The sequence below is a fragment of the Schistocerca serialis genome, chromosome 8 (assembly GCF_023864345.2).
Source record: "Schistocerca serialis cubense isolate TAMUIC-IGC-003099 chromosome 8, iqSchSeri2.2, whole genome shotgun sequence".
In the NCBI taxonomy this organism is placed as follows: Eukaryota; Metazoa; Arthropoda; class Insecta; order Orthoptera; family Acrididae; genus Schistocerca; species Schistocerca serialis.
In genome coordinates, this window is record NC_064645.1 from 445,439,583 (window position 1) to 445,462,279 (window position 22,697).

Genomic DNA, 22,697 nt, shown 5'->3' on the forward strand with positions numbered 1-22,697 from the left:
TAGTGATCGCTCAACGTGACTTGAGTCCTACCAGGTCAGGTAACGAGTTGTCTCAGTCACTACTGTTTGTATCCGATGGGAGCCCACAACACGATGCCAGGAATAACACCCTATTTCTCTCCAAAACATAGCAGGAACGGGACATTTCCCCAAGACGGCGCCATACACGCTGACGGTGGTCATCTGGGGTGGTGCAGAGGGCGAATTGTAACTAAACACAGTGCGACGCCATTCATCAGCAGCCCAGGCTTTCCGGTCATGGCTCCAAATGCAGCCATTGGTGTTTTGACGTTAACGGCAGCCATTGTATGGGACGGTAATTCCATAGTCCGGCTACTGGTAGTGTCCGACCAACGGTGCAGGATGACACATAATGTTGCAGTTAGTCAATTTGTTGTTTTGTGAACTACATCAGGGAGCTGTCGCATCCAAGCGCCCTGCAAACCTGTATTTTGCGCCATTAGACCAGCCAGTGAAACGGAGATGTGCAATGGGTACCCTTCCAAACACTATGTCCAGAAGTACTCAGCATCTCTGCGTATTTGTAGCAGCTCTGAAGCGAATACCATGAGGTGTTTCCTTCAGTTTAGAAATCGAGTTAACTCACGACGGCTTAAGTCAGGGAAGTGGAGTAGGTGGTATAGCACTTAGCAGCCCCATAAGTCAAGCAAATCAGTAACAGCTTGCGCTGTACGTGTTTGAGCACTGTCCTGCAAAATGATGGTCAGGTCCTGCAGAAAGTGTCATCACTTCTAAGCTGGTCGTAGATTGTGTTCCAAAAATAAACAGCATAGAGACAGCATTCACTTCAGAACTGCTACAGATTCGTCGGGCCATAGACCGCGCTGCTCGAACAGTCAACAAAACTGGCACTGCTATGAGTATCCTACGACTTCTACATCGCTGGCAACGGGTCATACACAATGCTGGTGATTACTTTGAAGGTCAGTAAGAATTTGAAACACGTATCCATTTTGTAAGAGCAGTAAATAAATAGTTGCTACTATTAAAGCTCCAGCCTTCGTATTTCTTTATACGACTGTTTCATAATTTCACAGACGTTTTCACGAATACACGGAAATGAAATTTTTGACACTTCACAACAAACACAGTCTATTGCTTTTTCCGTTTCTAACAAGAAATCAGCAAAATAAATATCTGCACAATTACAGGTTTGTCATCTAGCGCTTTCAGTAAAGTGAACTGTGGTATTCTGTAACTTTTGCATAAAGGAAGTCTGACGTCAAGTGATATTTATCGTCGGACGCAACTCGTGTGTGGGGAAGCACGTGACAGATACAGCACTGTGATCACGCAGTGTGACCAGGCTCCGGAGCTGCCGACGAAGTGGGCGGACCTCTTTCGCCGTAGACTAGACATGATAATCAACTGTTTACCATACCAAATGTGTTCGCAGTTGCGAATATGGACCATCGTCAGCTGTATAATGCGATGACGACAGTGAACATTTGTGCCCGACCGGGACTCACACCCGGGTTCCCCTCTTATCAAGACAGGTCTCCTCAGCATTTGGCTAATCAAGCGCGGTTCATGGCCAGTAAACTTCCTTATGTCGTCAGTCGTGTATCTATAACCTGTACTCGTGCATCCATTACGTGTATTCCCGTACAGGGGACAAATTTTAGTCGAAAGTAGCTTGCCCAGTGTCGGCGGATAAATCCGATATCGCAGGTCCAGTTTTATTCCGAATTACGATGCAGTGTTCCTACTGACATACATGCATGTATGTATTTCCGAAGGAACATTGCATCGTAATTCGGAATCACACAGGCACTGCAGTATCGTGTAATCGATTGTAAGTTTACAAACTTCTCAGTTGGTATCGAACGCTGCCTTTCATTTTTTCTTACTTGCTCTTTTTCCCATTTTTTTTACAAATCCTATATGGGTACTGATGGATTGTAAAAACACGTCGAATATTTATCTTTAAACGGACAGATAGGTTAGCAAAAGCAAATATTGATGTTGTGTTTTCTCCCTTTCGTGTCCGAGGAGAACAGATGCAAACGGACGACGGTGCATAGCAGAGGCGCTGCTGGGAACCTAACAGCATTTTTCTGACACCAGACGTCATGAGCAGAACATAGAGAGGTGACTGTGTCCATTTAAAAAAAAAATAGCACGGTATATCACCAATTATTCAATCTCTGGATGGATGTATCTGTGAAATTTGCCCTAGAAGACCAAGTGTCTTATAAATAGCTCCCCTTTGTCTCAAAGCTCCGTTAGGGAGCGAAGTTAAGATTGCATCAATTCTAATAATTTTTTTAATTGTGGTTAACCAATTTATCACTGTTTAAAGCTATATTGTTAGAGAAAAACGCGTCAATGATTACTGGAAAACTAATTCTCTTTGTAATGAGCAATTTCTCTTTAGTTAATGGGTTACAATTAAAACTATTTTCCATTCTTACTGGAGGTAGAAATTCATTTATTTTTCAAATCAACAACACTGTTGCAAATAGTCACTGGTGAATTAACTCGATTAGAAATTGCGACTCTGCATTTATAGTTCCAGTTTACGTATTAACTGAGGAAAAGGAGTGTTCTAAGACTTTATCGTCAAAAAATACATCTACATCACACTCAGCAATTTACCCAACGGTGTATGGTAGTCGGTAGATCTGGTATCACTAAGTCACCACACCTGCCCTGTTCCACTCGCGAATGGTGCGTGGGAAGAATGATTGTCACTGAGCCTCAGTATTAGTGCTAAACTCTCGAATTTTCTTCTATTGGTCTTTTCGGGGGACGTATGTTATACACATGTTGTCTGACTCTTCCGTGTATGTGCTCTCTCGAAATTTCAGTAGTAAAGCTCTGTTTGATGCAAAAGGCCTCCATTGTAGGGTCTGCCACTGGAGCTCGTTGAGCATTTCTGTTGAGCGATTCCTTGACGAAAAGCGCCGTTCTTAGTTGGACCTGCTCTTTCTCTTCTATCACTACTAAGCGATAAGGTTCCAGAGTGATGAACAGTACTCAAGAATCAGTCGTACAAGCGCATTGTAGGCCACTTCCTTCGTGCATGAGCTACATTTGCTTCATTGCAGCTGCACGAACTTTGCACGCACGTGTTTCCGTATGCGGTTCTCTAATGGCTCTGAGCACTATGGGACTTAACAGCTATGGTCATCAGTCCCCTAGAACTTAGAACTACTTAAACCTAACTAACCTAAGGACAGCACACAACACCCAGCCATCACGAGGCAGAGAAAATCCCTGACCCCGCCGGGAATCGAACCCGGGAACCCGGGCGTGGGAAGCGAGAACGCCACCGCACGACCACGAGATGCGGGCGGTTCTCTAATCACATTATTTACATTAATCACTGTTTAGTTGTTTCTAGTATTGAATACGTCAGTCGATAAAAACAGAACCCTTACAGGATCACTTTGGTCTGTCAGTGCTACACTTAAACACCCGTTTTCTAAGGAACGGATTGACGTATCAAGTTGAAATTCATGTCACATGCTAAGGTATATGCTCTCTTGATAAAACAAAAAACTGAAGCATCTAAGACAGTGAATTCGAACGTTTCGGCCATTTATGTCACATGGTTTAAAACTAGAAAAGTCATTCCTTAAAACCTATAGTGTACTTCCCTCGGGCCTAGAGAAATTAAATTTGGCATCAAGCAAGGATTCGCAGTAGAAGTGAAGAACAAAATCTGAAAATTATGAATCTGCAATTACATCACACATCCGTCGGTTTAGACTCCCTTTTTGCGGCTATGGGTTCATGTGTCAGGTTGTAATTTATGGCATATAGGTACTACGTGTATGGTCCCTTAGTGGTGAAAATAAACGTAAATGTCTAAGGCAATGTAATGAAACGTTACAGTGCTTAATGTCGTATATTTTGATGCTTGTAAACTCACTAATCAGAACCAGTACGGTACTTACCATTGACCTATAATCATGAAATGTGGCAAGAAGAAAGTTAGACGGGAGAAGTAAGGGAAAAAATTAAAACATTGTTAATTTCTAATTATATCACATGAAAAAAAGACTTTTGTCTTTTTTTATCAGAGTGTCTGTCCTTACGTCTGTTAACTATCCTTTTTTAACGAATGAGTTGACGTACTGAGTTGAAATACATATCACATACTAAGGCCTACAGTCACTTGGCGGTGAAATACAGTTAATCTTAAAGTCTATGCAATCAAAGCCGAGCGGTCTAAGGTGCTGAAGTCATGGACTGTGCGGCTGGCCCCGGCGGAGGTTCGAGTCCTCCCTCGGGCATGGGTGTGTGTGTTTGTCCTTAGGATAATTTAGGTTAAGTAGTGTGTAATCTTAAGGACTGATGACCTTAGCAGTTAGGTCCCATAAGATTTCACACACATTTTATGCAATCAAAAGATACAGCCACTTATGCCAGATATTTCGACTCACATAACCACTTAATAAAACCTATCATGTTGGCCTAGATTCAAGAAATTTGGCAATAAGCATGGTTTAATTGTGCTGGTAAATTTTAAAAAATCAGAAAATTGTTAATTTTAAATTATATAGCACGAAAAATATATCTGTTTTGTCGTTATCACTAGGCTTCAAACTTAAAACGGTCTCAAAAGTCTTGGAGTTCCCAGGACCGATATCTTGCCAGTACCAATTTCGATAATGGGCAAAAATCGTTGACATTGTCAACTCCTGGGATGGATGGACTGTCTATATACATAGTTAAGTTTGTACGGATTTCTGAGTCCACACTATCAATTTTTTAATCTGAATCCGCATTTTACGTGAGCCTACCTTTAACACATGTTGTGGGTGTGATTCAAATAAACTGTTATTTGATTTAAACTAGAAGTCCTACGTTATGCTAAGTCTTTAATCCTACGGTATTGATCCAATCATTTATCATGTTTATACAATATGTGATCAAAAGTATCCGGACATCTGGATGAAAATGACTTACAAGTTTGAGGCGCCTTCCAGCGGTTATGCTGGAACTCAATACGCTGTTGGTCCACTCGTAGCTTTGATGACAGCTTCCACTCTCACAGGCATACGTTCCGTTAGGTGCTGGAAGGTTTCTTGGGGAATGGCAGCCCATTCTTCTTGGAGTGCTCTACTGAGTAGAGGTATCGATGTTAGTCAGTGAGGCCTGGCACGAAGTCGACGTTCCAAAACATCCCGAAGCTGTTCTGTAGGGTGCAGTCCTGTCCATTACGAGATGTTATTGTTGTGAAACGACTCCATCATAGGCCCTGCATTATGAACAGGTGGTCGGTCGTGTTGAAAGATGCAGTCGCCAGCCCCGAATTGATTTTAAACAGTGGGAAGCAAGAAGGTGCTTAAAACATCAATGTAGACCTGTGCTGTGATAGTGCCACGCAAAACCCCAAGTGTTGCAAGGCCCCTCCATGAAAAACACGACCACACCATAACACCACTGCCTCCGGATGTTACTGTTGGCACTACACACGCTGGCAGATGACGTTCACCGAGCATTAGCGAAGCCCACACCCTGCCATAGGATCACCACATTGTTTACCGTTATTCGTCACTCCACATAATGTTTTTCCTGTTCAATCGTCCAATGTTTACGCTCCTTACACCAATCGAGGCATCGTTTGGCATTTACCGGCGTGATGTGTGGCTTATAAGCAGCCGCTCGACCGTGAAATCCAAGTTCTCTCACCTCCCCTCTGGCTTTCATAGTGCTTTCAATGGATCCTGGTGCAGTTTGGAATTCCTGTGTGATGGTCTGGATAGACGTCTGCCTATTACACATTACGGCCCTCTTCAATTGTCGGTGGTCTTTGTCAGTCAAGAGACGAGGTCAGCCTGTACGCTTTTGTGCTGTACGTGTCCCTTCATGCTTCCACTTCGCTATCACATCTGAAAGAGTGGACCTAGGGATGTCTAGGAGTATGGGAATCTCGCGTATAGATGTATGACACAAGTGACACACAATCACTTGACCACGTTCGAAGTCCGTGAGTTTCGCGGAGCCCCCTATTCTGCTCTCTCACGACGTCTAATGACTACTGATGCGATAATATGGAGTACCTGGCAGTAGGTGGCATCACAAAGCGCCTAATATGAAAAACATATGTTTTTGGTGGTGTCCGGATACTTTCGATCACATAGTATACGTTACTCGACAAATTTTCTAGTTTCTCAAAAGTATTTCAGACTTACTTCTGTGCTAAATACACGGGCTTTAAAGCGGTGCAGCATGACTGGTCCCTTTGATACAAGTATCGTAATGAGACAGCCCAGCAAGTAAAGTCGTGCATTGTCTACACCGATAGCCGCATTTAAAAGACGGCATTGGGCTCTTAAATGGAAACATCCGTCATCAGATCGGCCACTCAGAAATCAATCATTTGCTGTACGTGTAAATCACAGTCAACCGGCAGTGCAAATAAGAAACTCCGCAGGACTTTCAAAGGACTAATAGACGAATGCGATCAGGAAAACTGCCAGAAGATGTAAATTTTCTTCATATAAAGCAATAACGCAGAATGTGAAGACTACTCAGGGCACTACGCGTTTACTCCGGTGACAATTGGTTAATCAACCGGCATTCCGTATTGCCTACGGAATTGTAATTATTGCTGTTTGGTTCCTTAAATAAAGCTTTCAAAGATCAGTGTTTCATGCATTGCGGGTCGCTGTGTAAGAATAGCACCATCAGTAGCCATCATCCTTCTTCGGGGAAGGTGTACAATCTTTCGCTATTTTCTGAATAATGGAGAAGATCATGGGTTCTTGAAGTTTCACGTGCTCTTCCATTTCTACAGTGTTCTTTTCTCAGTAAAGTATCTAAAACGTTCCAAACGCCAGTATACATTTTATTTGAACTGCCGGTGTTCATCCAGCGAGGTGAAATACCAATGAAATATGCGGCTTCTAGCGATATTGGGAATGAGGTTATCTCAGACAAAAACCTATAAAGACACCAGGAAAGCAAACTACCTTTGTTCTTAGTGTCTAGTAGAAGACAAAGTTTTTAAGCTCCGAACTGGAAGAAGTCTCTTCGAAAAATATTACGTGTGCAGTACGAGTTTGTTGCGAGAAGAACGTCTTGAAGTGTTTTTATGCCGGATATAAGCGGAACTTGGCGCAGACTCGTGAAGCGGTCACCAGAGAGATTTGTTTAGTGGACCAAGAGGAACAGCATATCCCGTGGAGTGAAGGAGAAACACAGGGGAAACGCTTATTTGCTGGAGCACAGTTCTGCTGAAGCGCGAGGAACTTCTGTAAGTAAGCGGACTCAACTGCGAACAGTTTAATCAGTTAAAAGCGAGAAGCGAATTGACCTGGGGTAGATGTGCATTTAATTTAGCTTTTTCAAGTACACTTGTCGCTTAGACGTTAGAGAGAATACTGGAGTGTTCATGGCCTGAAGTGGATGCCGCCGATTCAGTCGTAATCAACTCTACGGTCTAATTCGTAAGTTCGATATGCGTTGGGGAAAGTACAGTAACTGGCAGGTTAACAAGCTATCACGCAGTTACGAAGAACTAATTAACTCGGTTTTGACGTATCACCAAATGAATTGAGGCAAAATCCAAAAGCTTTTAACGTTGTTATCTTCGAGGAACCAAAACTGTCTAAAAGAATAAATTAATGTATTCACATTAATGTGACAGTCAGGTTTCATATTACTGTAACGTTTCCTTCCAGCTACGAACATAAAATTCCTCATGATTAGCTGTTATTGTAATTATTGCAGTTAATGTATTCGCATTAATGTAACAGTCAAGTTTCATATTGCTGCAATATTTCCTTTCAGATACGTACATAAAATTCCTGAGAATTAGCTGTTATTGTAATTATTGCAATTCTAATGCCACAAAAGTTCGTCAGTATGAAGTGGAAGAGAACAGAAGATTATTCAGTTCTTGGGGTGTTCAAAGGGAAACGACATCTGATTTCTGCTAGCAGTAGAAATATTAACGACCAGTATTATTAATCATCTCAATATATAATCGCAAATATTGATGGCATTCAGTAATGTTACTCTACATATTGCTCCCATTGTTCATCACACTGATATGTTCCTTGCGCTGCTGATTCAAAGAATGAAAGATGATTGAGAGGAAGTATCGGAGGAATTAGAGAAAGACAATACAAACGGAGAAGTCTTCCAGCACAAAACGCTGAGGATAGAAATTTAAAATTTGTTTAGGGTGTAAACCTTTGTTGTAGGCGTCGTTTAGGACTGTATTTCTCGAAATTCTACAGCTAAGGAAATAGGGAATGAAAAGTTTATCAAAAAAAAGAAAAAAAAAGAGTTATGAAGCTAGAACTACGAAACTGGTATTGGGTTTCTCGGTCTGAAATACAGAAATACGTGTTTCAGTGTTCTCGGAAATTCAGCATCTAAAGGGGAGTTACATAATGGACGAAAATTTTATGCTAACATTTCGTTACATTAAAACACGTTAAAGCTAATAATAAATAATAATTGTTAGGGGTCGAACGTTTCTATGATAATATCACCACAAGAACTGACAAGGCAGGATGAACCAAGATCTCCTACTCTAGCTGGCAGAATCCCTCTTATGTCAGAAGTAAATTCAGAAAAGACGTTTTTCAATGCCGTTAATTAGCGTGTGAAGTTTAGAAGAAACTGCAGTTTGTGAATAAGAGAAAAATTCGATTGAAGGAAAACAGATAACTCTAAGTAGACCATGCAGTCATCGAAAGCGATGTGAGGGGCCGCTAAGCTAGTAGTAATAATAATAATAACAACAATAATAATAATTAGCATCATCACCATCGTCTTCACTTCGATTATTAGTCCTCTTTTTATCTTACTTGTTAAGTTTCCCATCGTTTCCTCGGTGTTCCTTGACTTGTTGCCCCAAGTCGATTAGTCTTCACCTCTGGAGATATAACTTTTCCGCTCACTCTTTCAAGATGTTCGTTCCACGTTCTCCTAGTTCCTTTTCTTGGAGACGATATTAAATATATTCAGTTCTTCCTTACGTTCTTACGTTTCAAATCTGTCAGCTCTCGTGCATCCGTTCACTGCTCTTAGAAATCTCACCTCCATTGCTTCCATGTGACTTTCTTGATATTTATTTATGATCCGTGATTTACCTTGTAAACAAACATTGGATCTGCCATTGTCTCATGAAATATCAGTCTTGTTTCCTTCTTCGTTTTATTTCTTAGATACCAGCTTACTGTTCCACATATATGTTCCCAAACATTGCTAACTTCCTCTCTATGTCTTCATCATGTTCATATGTGACGCCACAACCTAAATAGCTTAAATGTTTGACTGGTTACTTTACTCTTCTGTTAATAATAATTTTCATGTACTACTTCATTTACAGTGCTATCTTTCCGTGATATGTTCTGGCAAATTTCATGGTTGTTTTACTTACATTATTAGTATTACTGTTACAAAACTAAGTCTGTTCACGAAAGCGTTGAAGAATGGACAAAATTCTAATAGCTACTCTGTCAATAAGGAATACATTTTTTGATGCAGATGTACCGCAGTGTTCAAGATGTGTATGATGTGTTTACTCCGTCTTTCATAAAATGAATAGTTCTACTGTTTTGACTGTATCAGTTCCACTGCTGTTCCCAACAAGCTGTCAAGGTGAGCCTCAGCAAAGAGCAATGGTGATGTGTAACTGGGAAACCATAACAGACAGTAGCAAGTGTTGTAACAAAGAAAACCAATAGGACACATAAATTTAACTATATAAAAATGGTCAAAGGAAGAAAAATTATTATTAACTTAATCAGAATTGTTTTAACATTTTGACGGAAACCCTAAAACATCAATGACATAGATCAAAGGACTGAAGGTAGACCTGAGGAAGATATAATACAGAGAAATAAAGAGAAATCAAACGCAATACAAACACAAGAAAGCAGAGAAAAACGTAGAGAAAGAATTAAAAACGACTGGAAAGAATGAAAGGAGGAAAGAACACAAACGCTATTTCAGACGGCCCTTAGTAGGCCAAAACAAGGGAAAAAGTAGTCAAATCAATATGATACGTTTTGTAAACGATGAATGTAAGCCGAGAAATAATACTGAACGAAACTACTTTAGAGACCATTACCAACTCACAACAAAAACGGCTCTATATAAATCTGAACAACTGTCTCTTTCAAGATGCATCGTCTGTGATATAACTCCCAACAATGATTATGACATCGCTCACAAACAGAATAAATACGGATTGTGTCGGTAGCAAACCGAAGTTCACCATAAAGAAAAACGATGGAAGTGAAAAGAACGAAATTTTAAAAAATGGCTGTTGCAGCAGTTCTTCTGTACGGCTCAAAAATGTTTGTGATGAATAAAACATAAAATGATACTCGTCAGATCCGTTAAGGCTGTACGACACTGGATACTTTTAAAATGACGATATGCGGAGGGGAGTGAAAACACTTAAATTACAATACAGGCTAAAAGAAAATAAAAAGAAATTAGCTATAGACCGGAATAATATGCAAAAAGGAAAAATATAGTAAGAAATTAAGTCCCGTTGTCCGATGAGTTGGAAGACTACAGAAACGTTTGTTGCAACTTGCTCTGTGGCTAGAAGATGAGAATAGCCAAATTCTAGAAAGATGGACCGTTCAAAGCCCGGAACCTCTTCGATAAGTGAATTACGTAGAAAACTTTCAGTAATATCATAGAAACATCTGCACGGCTAGCCTCTCCGACCATGATTTGAGTGTTACAGGCAAGAAAGCTACGGTGATTCAGTCCACACCTGTATGGTAAATTGGATGTAACGATTTCTCAGGTCTGTGGAAACAAGGCATTGCAGCTGCGTGGTGACCAGTACCAGGCCATTCCCTTCTCGCCACCCCCGCTCCGCCCCTCACACACACACACACACACACACACACACACACACACACACACACACACACACACACACACATATAGAAAGAGATAAAATATGATGGTGAAAAAAAGGAGTAAAAATATGTAAGGCTGTGCGCACTACTCACCTTCCCGAAGTCAGTTAGCCCTTGACCTTTCGTGTTGGAGTCTTCTGCTGACCCTGAGGACGAATCTGCCCTAACAAAAAGGGAAGTTTTAGAACGCTTACCAACAAGTAATAACAGTGAAAGAACAACACTAAGTTCATACATTACCCAATTTTCTACTACATAGAAATTTGGAATAAGAGAACGTTTCAGTTTACAAAGTTATTTACTAATAATATTTCACTGATCTTGCACAATATGCTACATACAAGTGAACATTTTGCGATTGAGCACCTAATCATTTATTGTACTTCTTACTTTCATGCAGTCTTGTAATGGCTCAATAATTCTATCCATTGTAGCCTACAGGTCTTTTCTAGCAAAATGGCCATTCATCTTCATAGATGCGGAGAATTCCTAAGGTACTGTGTTTGTAATGTGTAGAGGAATTTCAGTTTTCGCAAGCAACAAAGAGTACGTTTGCTAGGCGGAATACGGGTGTGTATCGTAATGGCGTGAAGCTACTCTTTCTGTGTGTTGTGTATGTATTGATTCTTGTTGGTTCAATCAGTTTAAAATGTCCTTTCTTCACCACCTTCCGACGTATTCTCGTCAGAAATCGTAATTTATACATACAGTTGTTTTTTGAGCAGGCCCTACACGGTTATAATATTGCACAGTAATATGGTGGAAAATTGATGATGTTATCCCTAATCTTCTCAGTAATATAGTCAATTAAGTTTTCAATGATATGGTGCAATAATACTGTAGTTAGGGGTGTTGGGCGATCAAGTCGCTGCTGCTGTGACAATTGCTTTTCTATGTTGCACGCAGACAGAAAGACAGGTGAAAAATTGGTCCAAAGAGCCCCAAATAGCACACAAAAAAACATATTAGAACTGAATACATAATAATATAATACAATATATAATAATATAAAAATCTTTTGTGTGTTGTTCGTTCAGCGTTTGATACATTACTGGAGATGATTATTCCCAAATATTGACTTTCCATATACAGGGTGTTTCGCAATTCATGTTCCACACTTCTAGAGGATGTAGAGGAGACTTAGTAGATCAAGTTCCACATAGGGAACCATGTCTGAAAACGTCATCGCTGCGTGGGATTAGCCGAGCGGTCTGAGGTGCTGCCGTCATGGACTGTGCGGCTGGTCCCGGCGGAGGTTCGAGGCCTCCCGCGGGCGTGGGTGTCCGTGTTTGTCCTTAGGATAACTTAGGTTAAGTAGTGTGTAAGCTTAGGGACTGATGACCTTAGCAGTTAAGTCCCATAAGATTTCAAACACTTTTGAACATTTTGGAAACGTCATCCAACGACGCTACAGGCATTTCCGTGATGTTTTCAAGATGATGGAGACAGATAAATGTATCACTTTGAGGTAAAGGTTCCTGGTCCGGAAACAAACCATTCGACAGTTATAAGCGAAAATCATTCCAATACCTCCAATAAAGAATGTAGCGTATATAATTTTCAGAGGAGATAATGTGGACCTAGACAAGAAACAATGCCGAATGATCATGGGCTCTAAAATGAATATCTTAGGAACTGTGGGCACTTGTTCATCTTCGCTAGTATGAAGTACATCTCTTCTATTGAACAAGTGCGTGAAGCTCTTAAGGTATGCATTTTAGAACCCATGTTTATTGCACATTTATTCTTGTCTTGGTGCATATTATGACTTCTAAAAGTTGCCTGCCCTACAATCTTAGCAACAACAGTACCGATGCATGTATTCCACTATCAGTGGTATCGGAATGGTTTTCACTTAGAACTTCCGACTCGTTCGTTTTCTTTTCAGGGACCCTTACCTCACACTGATACATTTATCGCCGGCCGAAGTGGCCGTGCGGTTAAAGGCGCTGCAGTCTGGAACCGCAAGACCGCTACGGTCGCAGGTTCGAATCCTGCCTCGGGCATGGATGTTTGTGATGTCCTTAGGTTGGTTAGGTTTAACTAGTTCTTAGTTTTAGGGGACTAATGACCTCAGTCCCATAGTGCTCAGAGCCATTTGAACCATTTTTTGATACATTTATCATTCCCATCAGCCATGAATGACTGTAACATCATCATGGAATCACACTGTATGTATACGAGTATAGCTCAGGCATAGATGCCTTTAACTTTGACTCTCTTTAGTGTCGTTGGATGACTTTTTCGGACGTAGGTTCCCGTGTAAAACTTGATCTACCTAAAACTTGATCTATCCTCTACAACTTCTAGAAGTATGTAACATTAATTGTGAAACGCACTGTATAGACATTTATCCCTCCCCCCGATTCGGATAGATATGTGTGGAGACCCCCTTTTCATAACATCAGGAACCAGATAATACAATGAGTGTCCTAGTTTCATCAGACCTTGTTACTGGAATTTCTTTTGGAAGCTTGAAATTTACAAGCTCAGTTTCACATTACAGTATTTGAGAGATAGTTGTGGAAACTTATCACGCAATAGTACGTTATTTATGAGGATTACATTTGGGTAAGTAACGTATACACAGTGATAAATATCTATATATACTTTTATTGATAACTTTGCATTTATTATATTTTTGTAAAAATATTCCTTCGTGGCCTTCTCCTGTATTTTCCGAGCAACAAATCACACGATTTATAACAATTTAGTTTTGTACTCATCTCTACTAACATTTCGCAATGTGTTTTAGATTTCGATGCACTTTAAGAATAATATTTTTTCGTCTTGTTTTGTACTCATTTCCCCCACAACAAAAATAAGCGTAACCTACTTGGCCTGTGTAGCTTGCGAGACAGTGTCAAGATTTTCGCAATACTGCCCGCAGACGGCACAATACCTCCTAGCAGAACAAATTATTTCCAATTTTTTTGGTATTCTGAATATCACTGCGAAAATTCTGTCTCACTCCTAGACGGTCAATATTATTGCGCCCCGTGAAATACTGTCAATACTATTGGCCGTCAAGGTGGCACTTTACTGCAAATAATTTTTGCAGAATGACATTCCCTTGATATGGTTAGCTTTGTTAGAAAAAAAAATTAAATAGTGCTGAAAGACCTGATAGCGAGGGGGGAGATATATATTCAGCTGACAATAATGTTGTTATTTGTTAATTACTTATAACATAAGACGGAAAAAGTTGATGGTCCAAGGGGAAGCATTTATATTTACAGCACCGTTGGTCTCATACTTTAAAAGTGCGATAAACATATTATAGCCAGAACGACGAGGAAGAAACCAGGCGACGCCCGGACCATGATTTCAGCTAGCAGATGCTTACAAGAAGTGTGAGTCCAGCTTACGGATTATGTTTCACATCAAACAATGACATGCAAAGGATACGTTCCAACCTTCACAGCGCCAGAAAGTAGAAAATGCCAGTATTCCTTTTCAGTTATACTCATTGCAATCAGTTTTTCTCGCAGCCGAGATGTATGTTAGCTCAAAACCGTCACCTCAACTCTGGTTTATTATACGAAATCCTTTGATGAACGAGTGCATTAAAACTACAGTCACAGCGCAAACTGAAAGGCACAATTAATATGTCTAGTATGAAAGAGCAGAAATGGCCAATAACTTGCCAAATACGAAGAGACTTCGTTTGCTAACAAAGTACAGTGCAATAACATTCTGAAAGGTTTATTCATAGTCAACTGTATCTACCCTACCGGTGAATTTCTTAGAGGGAATATTTTAATCTGTGTATTTATATTAATTTCGAATATGGTCGTTTCTATGTAGTATTTAACCTTTGTTCGTCTTCTGTTCGCTGTAATAAGGCTATTATAAATACATACTGTAAACATTTTTATTTTGACTACTCCGGGATAAGACAATCTATGAATTATTAAATGCAACTTAACATGTATTCATATATTTTATGACAATTATTGGGTTACTTTGCAGATCGATATAGTCAACATTCTTTAATATGGGGAATTACACAATAAATCGAAGTGGATAAACACTGTACACAATAAATGAAATTGTCAGCTATACTGTAAAATACGGTGCCGCTATTCAGCTTTTCTATACTCCACTTCGGCAGATATGTCCTCATTGTTGGGTCAAAGGATTGATTATTTAATGCAACCTGAAGCACGCCCCAACCCACTACGTTTTCGGAATGACACTGGTTCTAAGTAGTGTTAATCATGTATATTGTGAGATAATCGTATATTTCGTGAATACAGTTGATGTAGTACCCAATGTGAAACAACGAGAAAAAAAAAACGTAAAAGTTATGAAGAAGCAAAGACACCCATACCCGCGGGCAAGGAGGGGGCGCTTCACTCTCCGTCACCCCATAGCTCTCATGGAAAGGAAAAAAAATGTAAAGTAGTTGGGTTACTTTTTCTTTCTACAAAATTGTTTAAAAGTTGGTGTGCCGAATGTTTTAACACGGCTGGAACAGTAACTTTTTAGTGGCTTCTTGCGTTCGTTTTCCAAAATATTAGACGTACTCCATAAACCACAGAATTTGCCTCCCCCCTGCCCCCCCCCCCCCCCTCCCACCGTCCCTACAAACTATCATATGGGCTCCCTTTTGTTGTAAGAAATCCTATAAAAACTTCGAGATAATTATGTGATACACAGAAATACAAACGCAAAGGGAACATGGGATGCCATGATAGGGAATTTATTTGAGATTTCATGAAACCGCTCAGAAACGCGTTGCCCATGGCTTGTATTATGCTCCCCGGCACTCGCCGGACATCATCTCTCGGCACAACAAGACTTCGCCAGCGGCCTACCTATCAGGCGCGGCCATTCACCAAGTCAGTCAGCGACAGCCTCCTCCAGACGGTACTTCAGTCGGGGGAACTACTTTTCCAAGCCTCCATCAGAAGCCAATCAAACGTCGGTTGGCATCATCTCCCCCGGCAAGCCAAATAGCGAGCAGCTCGTCAACCGGACCGGTGGCATCCAATCTTGCAGACTGGGTGTATCCCTCCACGTGATATTGTAAGTGATCCCGCCGGGCTTATACGGCAGTCTTCAGCCAGCAAGCAGCCAGAAATCCAACGAATACCGGAACGACTATTTGGAAGTCTGCGTGGAACGGTCACAGTATTCCTTTCTTACGGGATTAAGTGTTGCAATAAATGGATCTTAACTCCTTCTTATGTAGCTGTTCCTGACACTACTGTGGTGCACACGTATTGAGGTGACATGCTACTGGACAGGCAGCTACTCCACAGCAGCTCATTAGCTGTGAATGCTGAAATTGCTCTTTGAACCCTGGGACGTCCCAGTTCAATTGAGTCAGTGTTCTACGGATCTAAATGTGAACAGAACGTTTAACACTAAATCTCCTGTCTTGGCAGAAGATAACAGCGTAAGGTCTATGTAGGAATTTATCACTCAAGGGCCCATATAACACACATAGCATTTCTCTTAGCATTTACTTCTGATAGCTTTTCTAAGGCTAGCAAACTTCATTGCCGGAAAAAATTATCACCCTCAAGGATGTGGTAATTTTACTGACAAGTGAGGTGACAGATAGTTCATTATTGAAGGAAGATATCATAACCGATTCACATCAAATGAAACGACCATGTCATAGTAAGGAGTCTTCAGATAGTCGCATAACTGTACAGTGCACACTCCCATAGCGGCAACTCTGGCGTGTATTCTCACACGCAAACAATCATAGTGATACATGTCTTGTCCCAAAAATCTTGATGGTTTTGTTGCGATTTTGCAGTGGTTCTTGCAGGTCCTGGAGAACGAATAATCTCCCGCTTCATAATGTCCGTTTCAGTTCGCGAAAGATCTGGTGATCGTACCAGCTAGGTGGTCGTCAATCATCATGAAGAGCGTGGTTGCATCGCAGCAGCCACATGAGGATGTGCATCGTCTTGCTGTAAAAGACATCACCTTCCTGTGGAAGAAATGGCAATACCACGGAAATAACAGCCTGTGCAATACAGTGTTAGTCACTAACAATTTCCACCAAAAATAACTCCGAAAGTATGAAAGTATGAGAGGAGCTGAAACGTTTGTGGGACAAAAGTAGCATGGGGCAAGGGGGGTCATAATATGACGTTATTTTTCTGTTGCTAGGTGGACTAATATAGATATGAAGGTCAACTTTGCTTTTTTTTTTTTAAATGGGATGCTATAGTTTGGTACATATTTTCCGATAGCGGCTAACGTGACGAATTCAATAATTTGTAACAGCAAGGCCGTTGTAGGTCAATGTAGGTCAAAAAGGTGGCATGAACGTCCATTCACAGAAAGTATTCGAAGTGATGACCATTGGTATCAATGCAGTGCTGCAATCTTCGTATCATGGATTGAGTGGTATTCCTTTTCACATCGGCACTTATCGAAGCAAGTGCTCTGACAGTTCCCTCTCGCATATCTTCAGGTGTAGCTGGAATGTCTTTATAAACAATGCCTCTTACGAAATCCCACAAGAAAAAATCCAGAGGCGGCAAGTCTGGCGAACGAGCCGGCCGCGACTCCTAAGCGTCCAATTTGGGAATTGTCTTTTTAACGCCTTTCTAGATATCAGCGATAAATGTGCCGGACACCAATCGTGTTGATACCAATTTCTGTTCTTTGTTCCTTAAATTATTTCTTCCAATAACAGACCTAATGTTTCTTGCAAGTGTTCTTCCTACCATTAAGATTTCCTTCGATGAAATAGGGGCCTATAGCTCTGTCCTCCATAATACCACACCATACATTCACCGACCATTGTTTCTGGTATGCAACTTGCCAACGTGGATTTTTAGTTGCCCAGTAATACATGTTATGTAAATTAACATTTCCATAGTTCGTGAATATAGCCTCGTCAGTAAATAAAATGAAATTAATAAATGTGCCATCCCTCTGAATCTGAAGTTGAGCCCATCGGCAGAATTCAATGCGACTCATACAATCCTTACCAGTTAATTCTTGGTGGGGACTGATGTGGTAACGATGATATTTATGGCAATGCAGAACACGAACAACACTACTCTGGCTCATGCCAGATTACCTTGCGATTAGACGCGAACTAGCACAAGGATCTCGAATCACAGTGGCGAAAATAACAATTTCCGTTTCCTCCTTAGTAAGATTCCTTTGCCGAATATGTTTCCGATGCGTTAGAGATCCAGTTGTTCTCAATTTATCATACACATATTTAAATATACGACGTGTAGGCTGAGTACGTTGAGGATAGCCTTCATCGTATGTCTCTAGCTCTCACTCAATTTCTTTGGCATTCTCCGTAAACGAGAATCATATCGACTTGTTCTTCGAAGGAAAACATCATTCACATTCGCTTGATTCAACGATGTACCGTTCATATTAGTGTTGTATTGCAAAACCGTCGAATGGTGTTTACATGTCAATGGCACGTTAGATGAATACGCCGTATTCTGCAAATACCTAGTATTTGCACGATGTACCAGAGACAATTGTCACAGCATGTGCTTCGATAAGTGCCGATGTGATAAGGAATACCACTGAATCTACCACTGAATCCTTGATAAGAAGATTACAGCACTGCATTCATACCAATGGTTATTACTTCGAACACCTTCTGTGAACCAACGTTCATGCCACCTTGTTTACATTCGTTGACCTTCAAAGAACTTACTGTTACACATTATTGGATTCGTCGCCATAGCCGCTATAAAAAATAAGTACCAAACTATAGCATCTCATTTTAAAAAGAACAAAGTTGACCTTCAAATATCTGACACGACCCCACCTAGCAACAAAAAACCAACGTCATATTATGGCCCCCGTTGACCCCACAAACTTTTCAGTTGCTATCATGCTTTCGGAACTATCCTAGGTGGCAATAGTTAGTGACTGGTTACTTTACAGTGACTGCCAGTTTTAACTGATAGCCCCCCCCCCCCCCCCACACACACACACGCACGCACCATGAAGTCGGAGCGGAACCTGTATGTCATTTGCGAACGCACTCAGGAACAGACAGCTCACCAGATCTACCATAGTGTATGACTATCACCTGCATATAGGAAGAACTTTACTCTCGTCACTGAAGACGTCAGAGGGCCGTTCCACTATCCAGTCAACTCTTTTACGACCCCAAAGTAGTCATGCTTGACAGTGTCGTCGTGTCTGTGGTAGCCTGGCCAAAAGCCCACGTGATGCGATCATAAAGCGGTTACTGCATTGATGATTTCAGCCGTAAATAGAAATATTAAAAAAGGTAAGAAGATTTTTCTGTTTAGCAAAAGTGACAAAAAGCATATTTCAGAGTACCTGACGGCTCAACACAAAAGTTTTGTCTCAAGTACAGATAGTGTTGAGGATCAGTGGACAAAGTTCAAAACCATCGTACAATATATGTTAGATGAGTATGTGCCAAGCAAGATCGTAAGAGATGGAAAAGAGCCACCGAGTTAGAAAATTTGCTTCGGAAGCAAAGGGAACTTCACAGCAAGCATAAACATAACCAAAGCCTTGCAGAGAAACAAAAATTACGCGAAGCGAAATGTAATGTGAGGAGAGCTATGCGACAGGCGTTCAATGAATTCGAAAGTAAAGTTCTATGTACTGACTTGGCAGAAAATCCTAAAAAAAATGTCAAAGCGGTAGGTGGATCAAAACAAAATGTCCAGAGACTCTGTGACCAAAATGGTACTGAAGCAGAGGATGACAGACTAAAGGCCGAAATACTAAATGTTTTTTTCCAAAGCTGTTTCACAGAGGAAAACTGCACTGTAGTTCCTTCTCTAGATTGTCGCACAGATGACAAAATGGTAGATATCTAAATAGACGACAGGGGGATAGAGAAACAATTAAAATCGCTCAAAAGAGGAAAGGCCGCTGGACCTGATGGGATACCAGTTCGATTTTACACAGAGTACGCGAAGGAACTTGCCCCCCTTCTTGCAGCGGTGTACCGTAGGTCTCTAGAAGACCGTAGCATTCCAAAGGATTGGAAAAGGGCACAGGTCATCCCTGTTTTCAAGATGGTACGTCGAACAGATGTGCAGAACTATAGATCTATATCTCTAACGTCTATCAGTTGTAGAATTTTGAAACACGTTTTATGTTCGTGTGTAATGACTATTCTGGAGACTAGAAATCTACTCTGTAGGAATCAGCATGGGTTTCGAAAAAGCCGATCGTGTAAAACCCAGCTCGCGCTATTCGTCAACGAGACTCAGAGGAACATAGACACGGGTTTCCATGTAGATGCCGTGTTTCTTGACTTCCGCAATGCGTTCGATATAGTTCCTCACAGTCGTATAATGAACAAACTAAGAGCATATGAACTATCAGACGAATTGTGTGATTGGACTGAAGTGTTCCTATATAACTGAACGCAGCATGTCATTCTCAATGGAGAGAGGTCTTCCGTAGTAAGAGTGATTTCAGGTGTGCCGCAGGGGAGTGTCGTAGGACTGTTGCTATTCACATTATTTGTAAATGACCTTGTGGATAACATCGAAAGTTCACTGAGGATCTTGCGGATGATACTGTAGTATATCGAGAGGTTGTAACAATGGAAAATTGTACGGAAATGCTGGAGGATCTGCAGCGAATTGACGCATGGTGCAGGGAATGGCAATTGAATCTCAATGTAGACAAGTGTAATGAGCTGCGAATACATAGAAATAAAGATCCCTTATCATTTAGCTACAATATAGCAGGTCAGCAACTGGAAGCAGTTTATTCCATAAATTATCTGGGAGTACGCATTAGGAGTGCTTTAAAATGGAATGATCATATAAAGTTGATCGTCGGTAAAGGAGATGCCAGACTGAGATTCATTGGAAGAATCCTAGGGAAATGCAATCCGAAAACAAAGGAAGTAGGTTACAGTACGCTTGTTCACCCACTGCTTGAATGCTACTCAGCGGTGTGGGATCCGTGCCAGACGGGCTTGATAGAAGAGATAAGATCCAACGGAGAGCAGCGCGCTTCGTTACAGGATCATTTAGTAATCGCGAAAGCGTTACGGAGATGACAGATAAACTCCAGTGGAAGACTCTGCAGGAGAGACGCTCAGTTGCTCGGTACGGGCTTTTGCTGAAGTTTCGAGAACATACATTCACCGAGGAGTCAAGCAGTATATTGCTCCCTCCTATGCACATCACGCGAAGAGACCATGAGGATAAAATCAGAGAGATTAGAGCCCACACAGAGGCATACCGACAATCCTTCTTTCCACGAACTGTACGAGACTGGAATAGAAGGGAGAACCGATAGAGGTACTCAAGGTACCCTCTTCCACACATCGTCAGGTGGGTTGCGGAGTATGGATGTAGATGTAGATGTAGATGATGTGTCCTGCCGCAAGCAGACAATTCCCATTGTTGCTTAATGACACAGTATGTGCTACATGTCCGAGGATTTCGTCCCTGGTTGGTCACCACAGCTCGCATAATGTAGCGATCTTGACGCGTCTGTACTATTCAAAGGTCCAGAGTCTGGTTTACAAGTGTCTGTACGTTCCACAGTCCACTGTCCAAAGCAGCGACACACCACCGATACACAGTGCCCAACAAGCGCAATAATCCGTCGATAGCCGGCCTCGGTGATCGAGCGGTTCTAGGCGCTTCAGTCTGGAACCGTGCGACTGCTACGATCGCAGGTTCGAATCCTGCCTCGGGCATTGATGTGTGTGGTGTCCTTAGGTTAGTTAGGTTTAAGTAGTTCTAAGTTCTAGGGGACTGATGACCTCAGATGATAAGTCCCATAGTGCTCAGAGCCATTTGAACCAATCCATCGACATGTCCATCCATCCCCCGTAGGACCGTTATGCGACCCCGCTGAAATGGCTGAAGCAGGTCAAGAGTAGTATGTACTCGTCGGTGGGGCATGGTTGTACCCTAGAATCAATGTTGCAAACGCTCCTTTTGAACGCTGCACAATAAATTTCTTTATATTTAACCTGTGCACCCAGACGCGTTTCGCCTTATTTACAAGGCACCTTCGGTGGATGTCCTGTAATATTAGACGAAGTTTTCGTTCGCATATGTAGGCTATCGTTTGCAATTATAAATTACAGATTTAAAACAGCTTATTGAAGTTTTTATTACAAAATGGGAAGGTGTCGTCTAATTCATTATTTGTAAACCGAACAGCTTTCTCTCATGTGACGAACTGGTTTGCCACTCTACACAAAGAAAACAGCAGTTACAGTGCTATATTTAGAAAACAGTGACCTCAAGGAAAGCTGCAAACCTTGTTAGTGCTTATTAAACCTCTGAATTTTGTAAACAAGGTTATTCAGAGTCTTACAAATCAAATACATGTAATGAAAGACCAGTACAACTGGTGCAGCGTATTTAATAATTATTAGGAAATATAACTTCCTACAATTTATGATAAAAGTCGGTTAATAGTAACTAATGGATACTAATTACTCATTTATAGTTTGATTGATTTCAAAAATCATACAAGGATCAGTGGATATAGATTCAGAGCAGCTGATTGATGAGGTGACGTTGACATTTAACCTGATCAGCCAGCGAAATTAGCTCCAACGTCAACAGGTGAATGATGGGGCGTAATATTCCGCAGTTTGTCATTCTCGCTTGGTCTGACGATGAGTCATAACTGTATGGTGAAATTTGCTGCCGATGACAACTAATCAATTGTGTTAGATTACTTTGCTAGTTTAATTTAAAAAATTATCAATGATTTGAGCAATGGGTTTTGTTCGTTGACGTAGTGTAAATTATTCTCACGTATATTACAATGACTTTCAGGTCGATGAACATAACTGGAAGCAATTTTTCCACGTAACAAAACAGAGCTACCTCCGTAGCCAAT

The 22,697-nt window shown here is 41.1% G+C and overlaps 1 protein-coding gene across 1 annotated transcript in view; it reads right to left on the minus strand.

Annotated features, from left to right (window-relative positions):
• LOC126417056 (dipeptidase 1-like) overlaps positions 1-22,697 on the minus strand; it is a 644,900-nt gene that overhangs the window by 232,218 nt on the left and 389,985 nt on the right. The window contains exon 9 of the mRNA XM_050084949.1: positions 10,968-11,037. Coding sequence (XP_049940906.1) covers positions 10,968-11,037 — 70 coding nt within the window. The remainder of the gene's footprint in view (positions 1-10,967; positions 11,038-22,697) is intronic.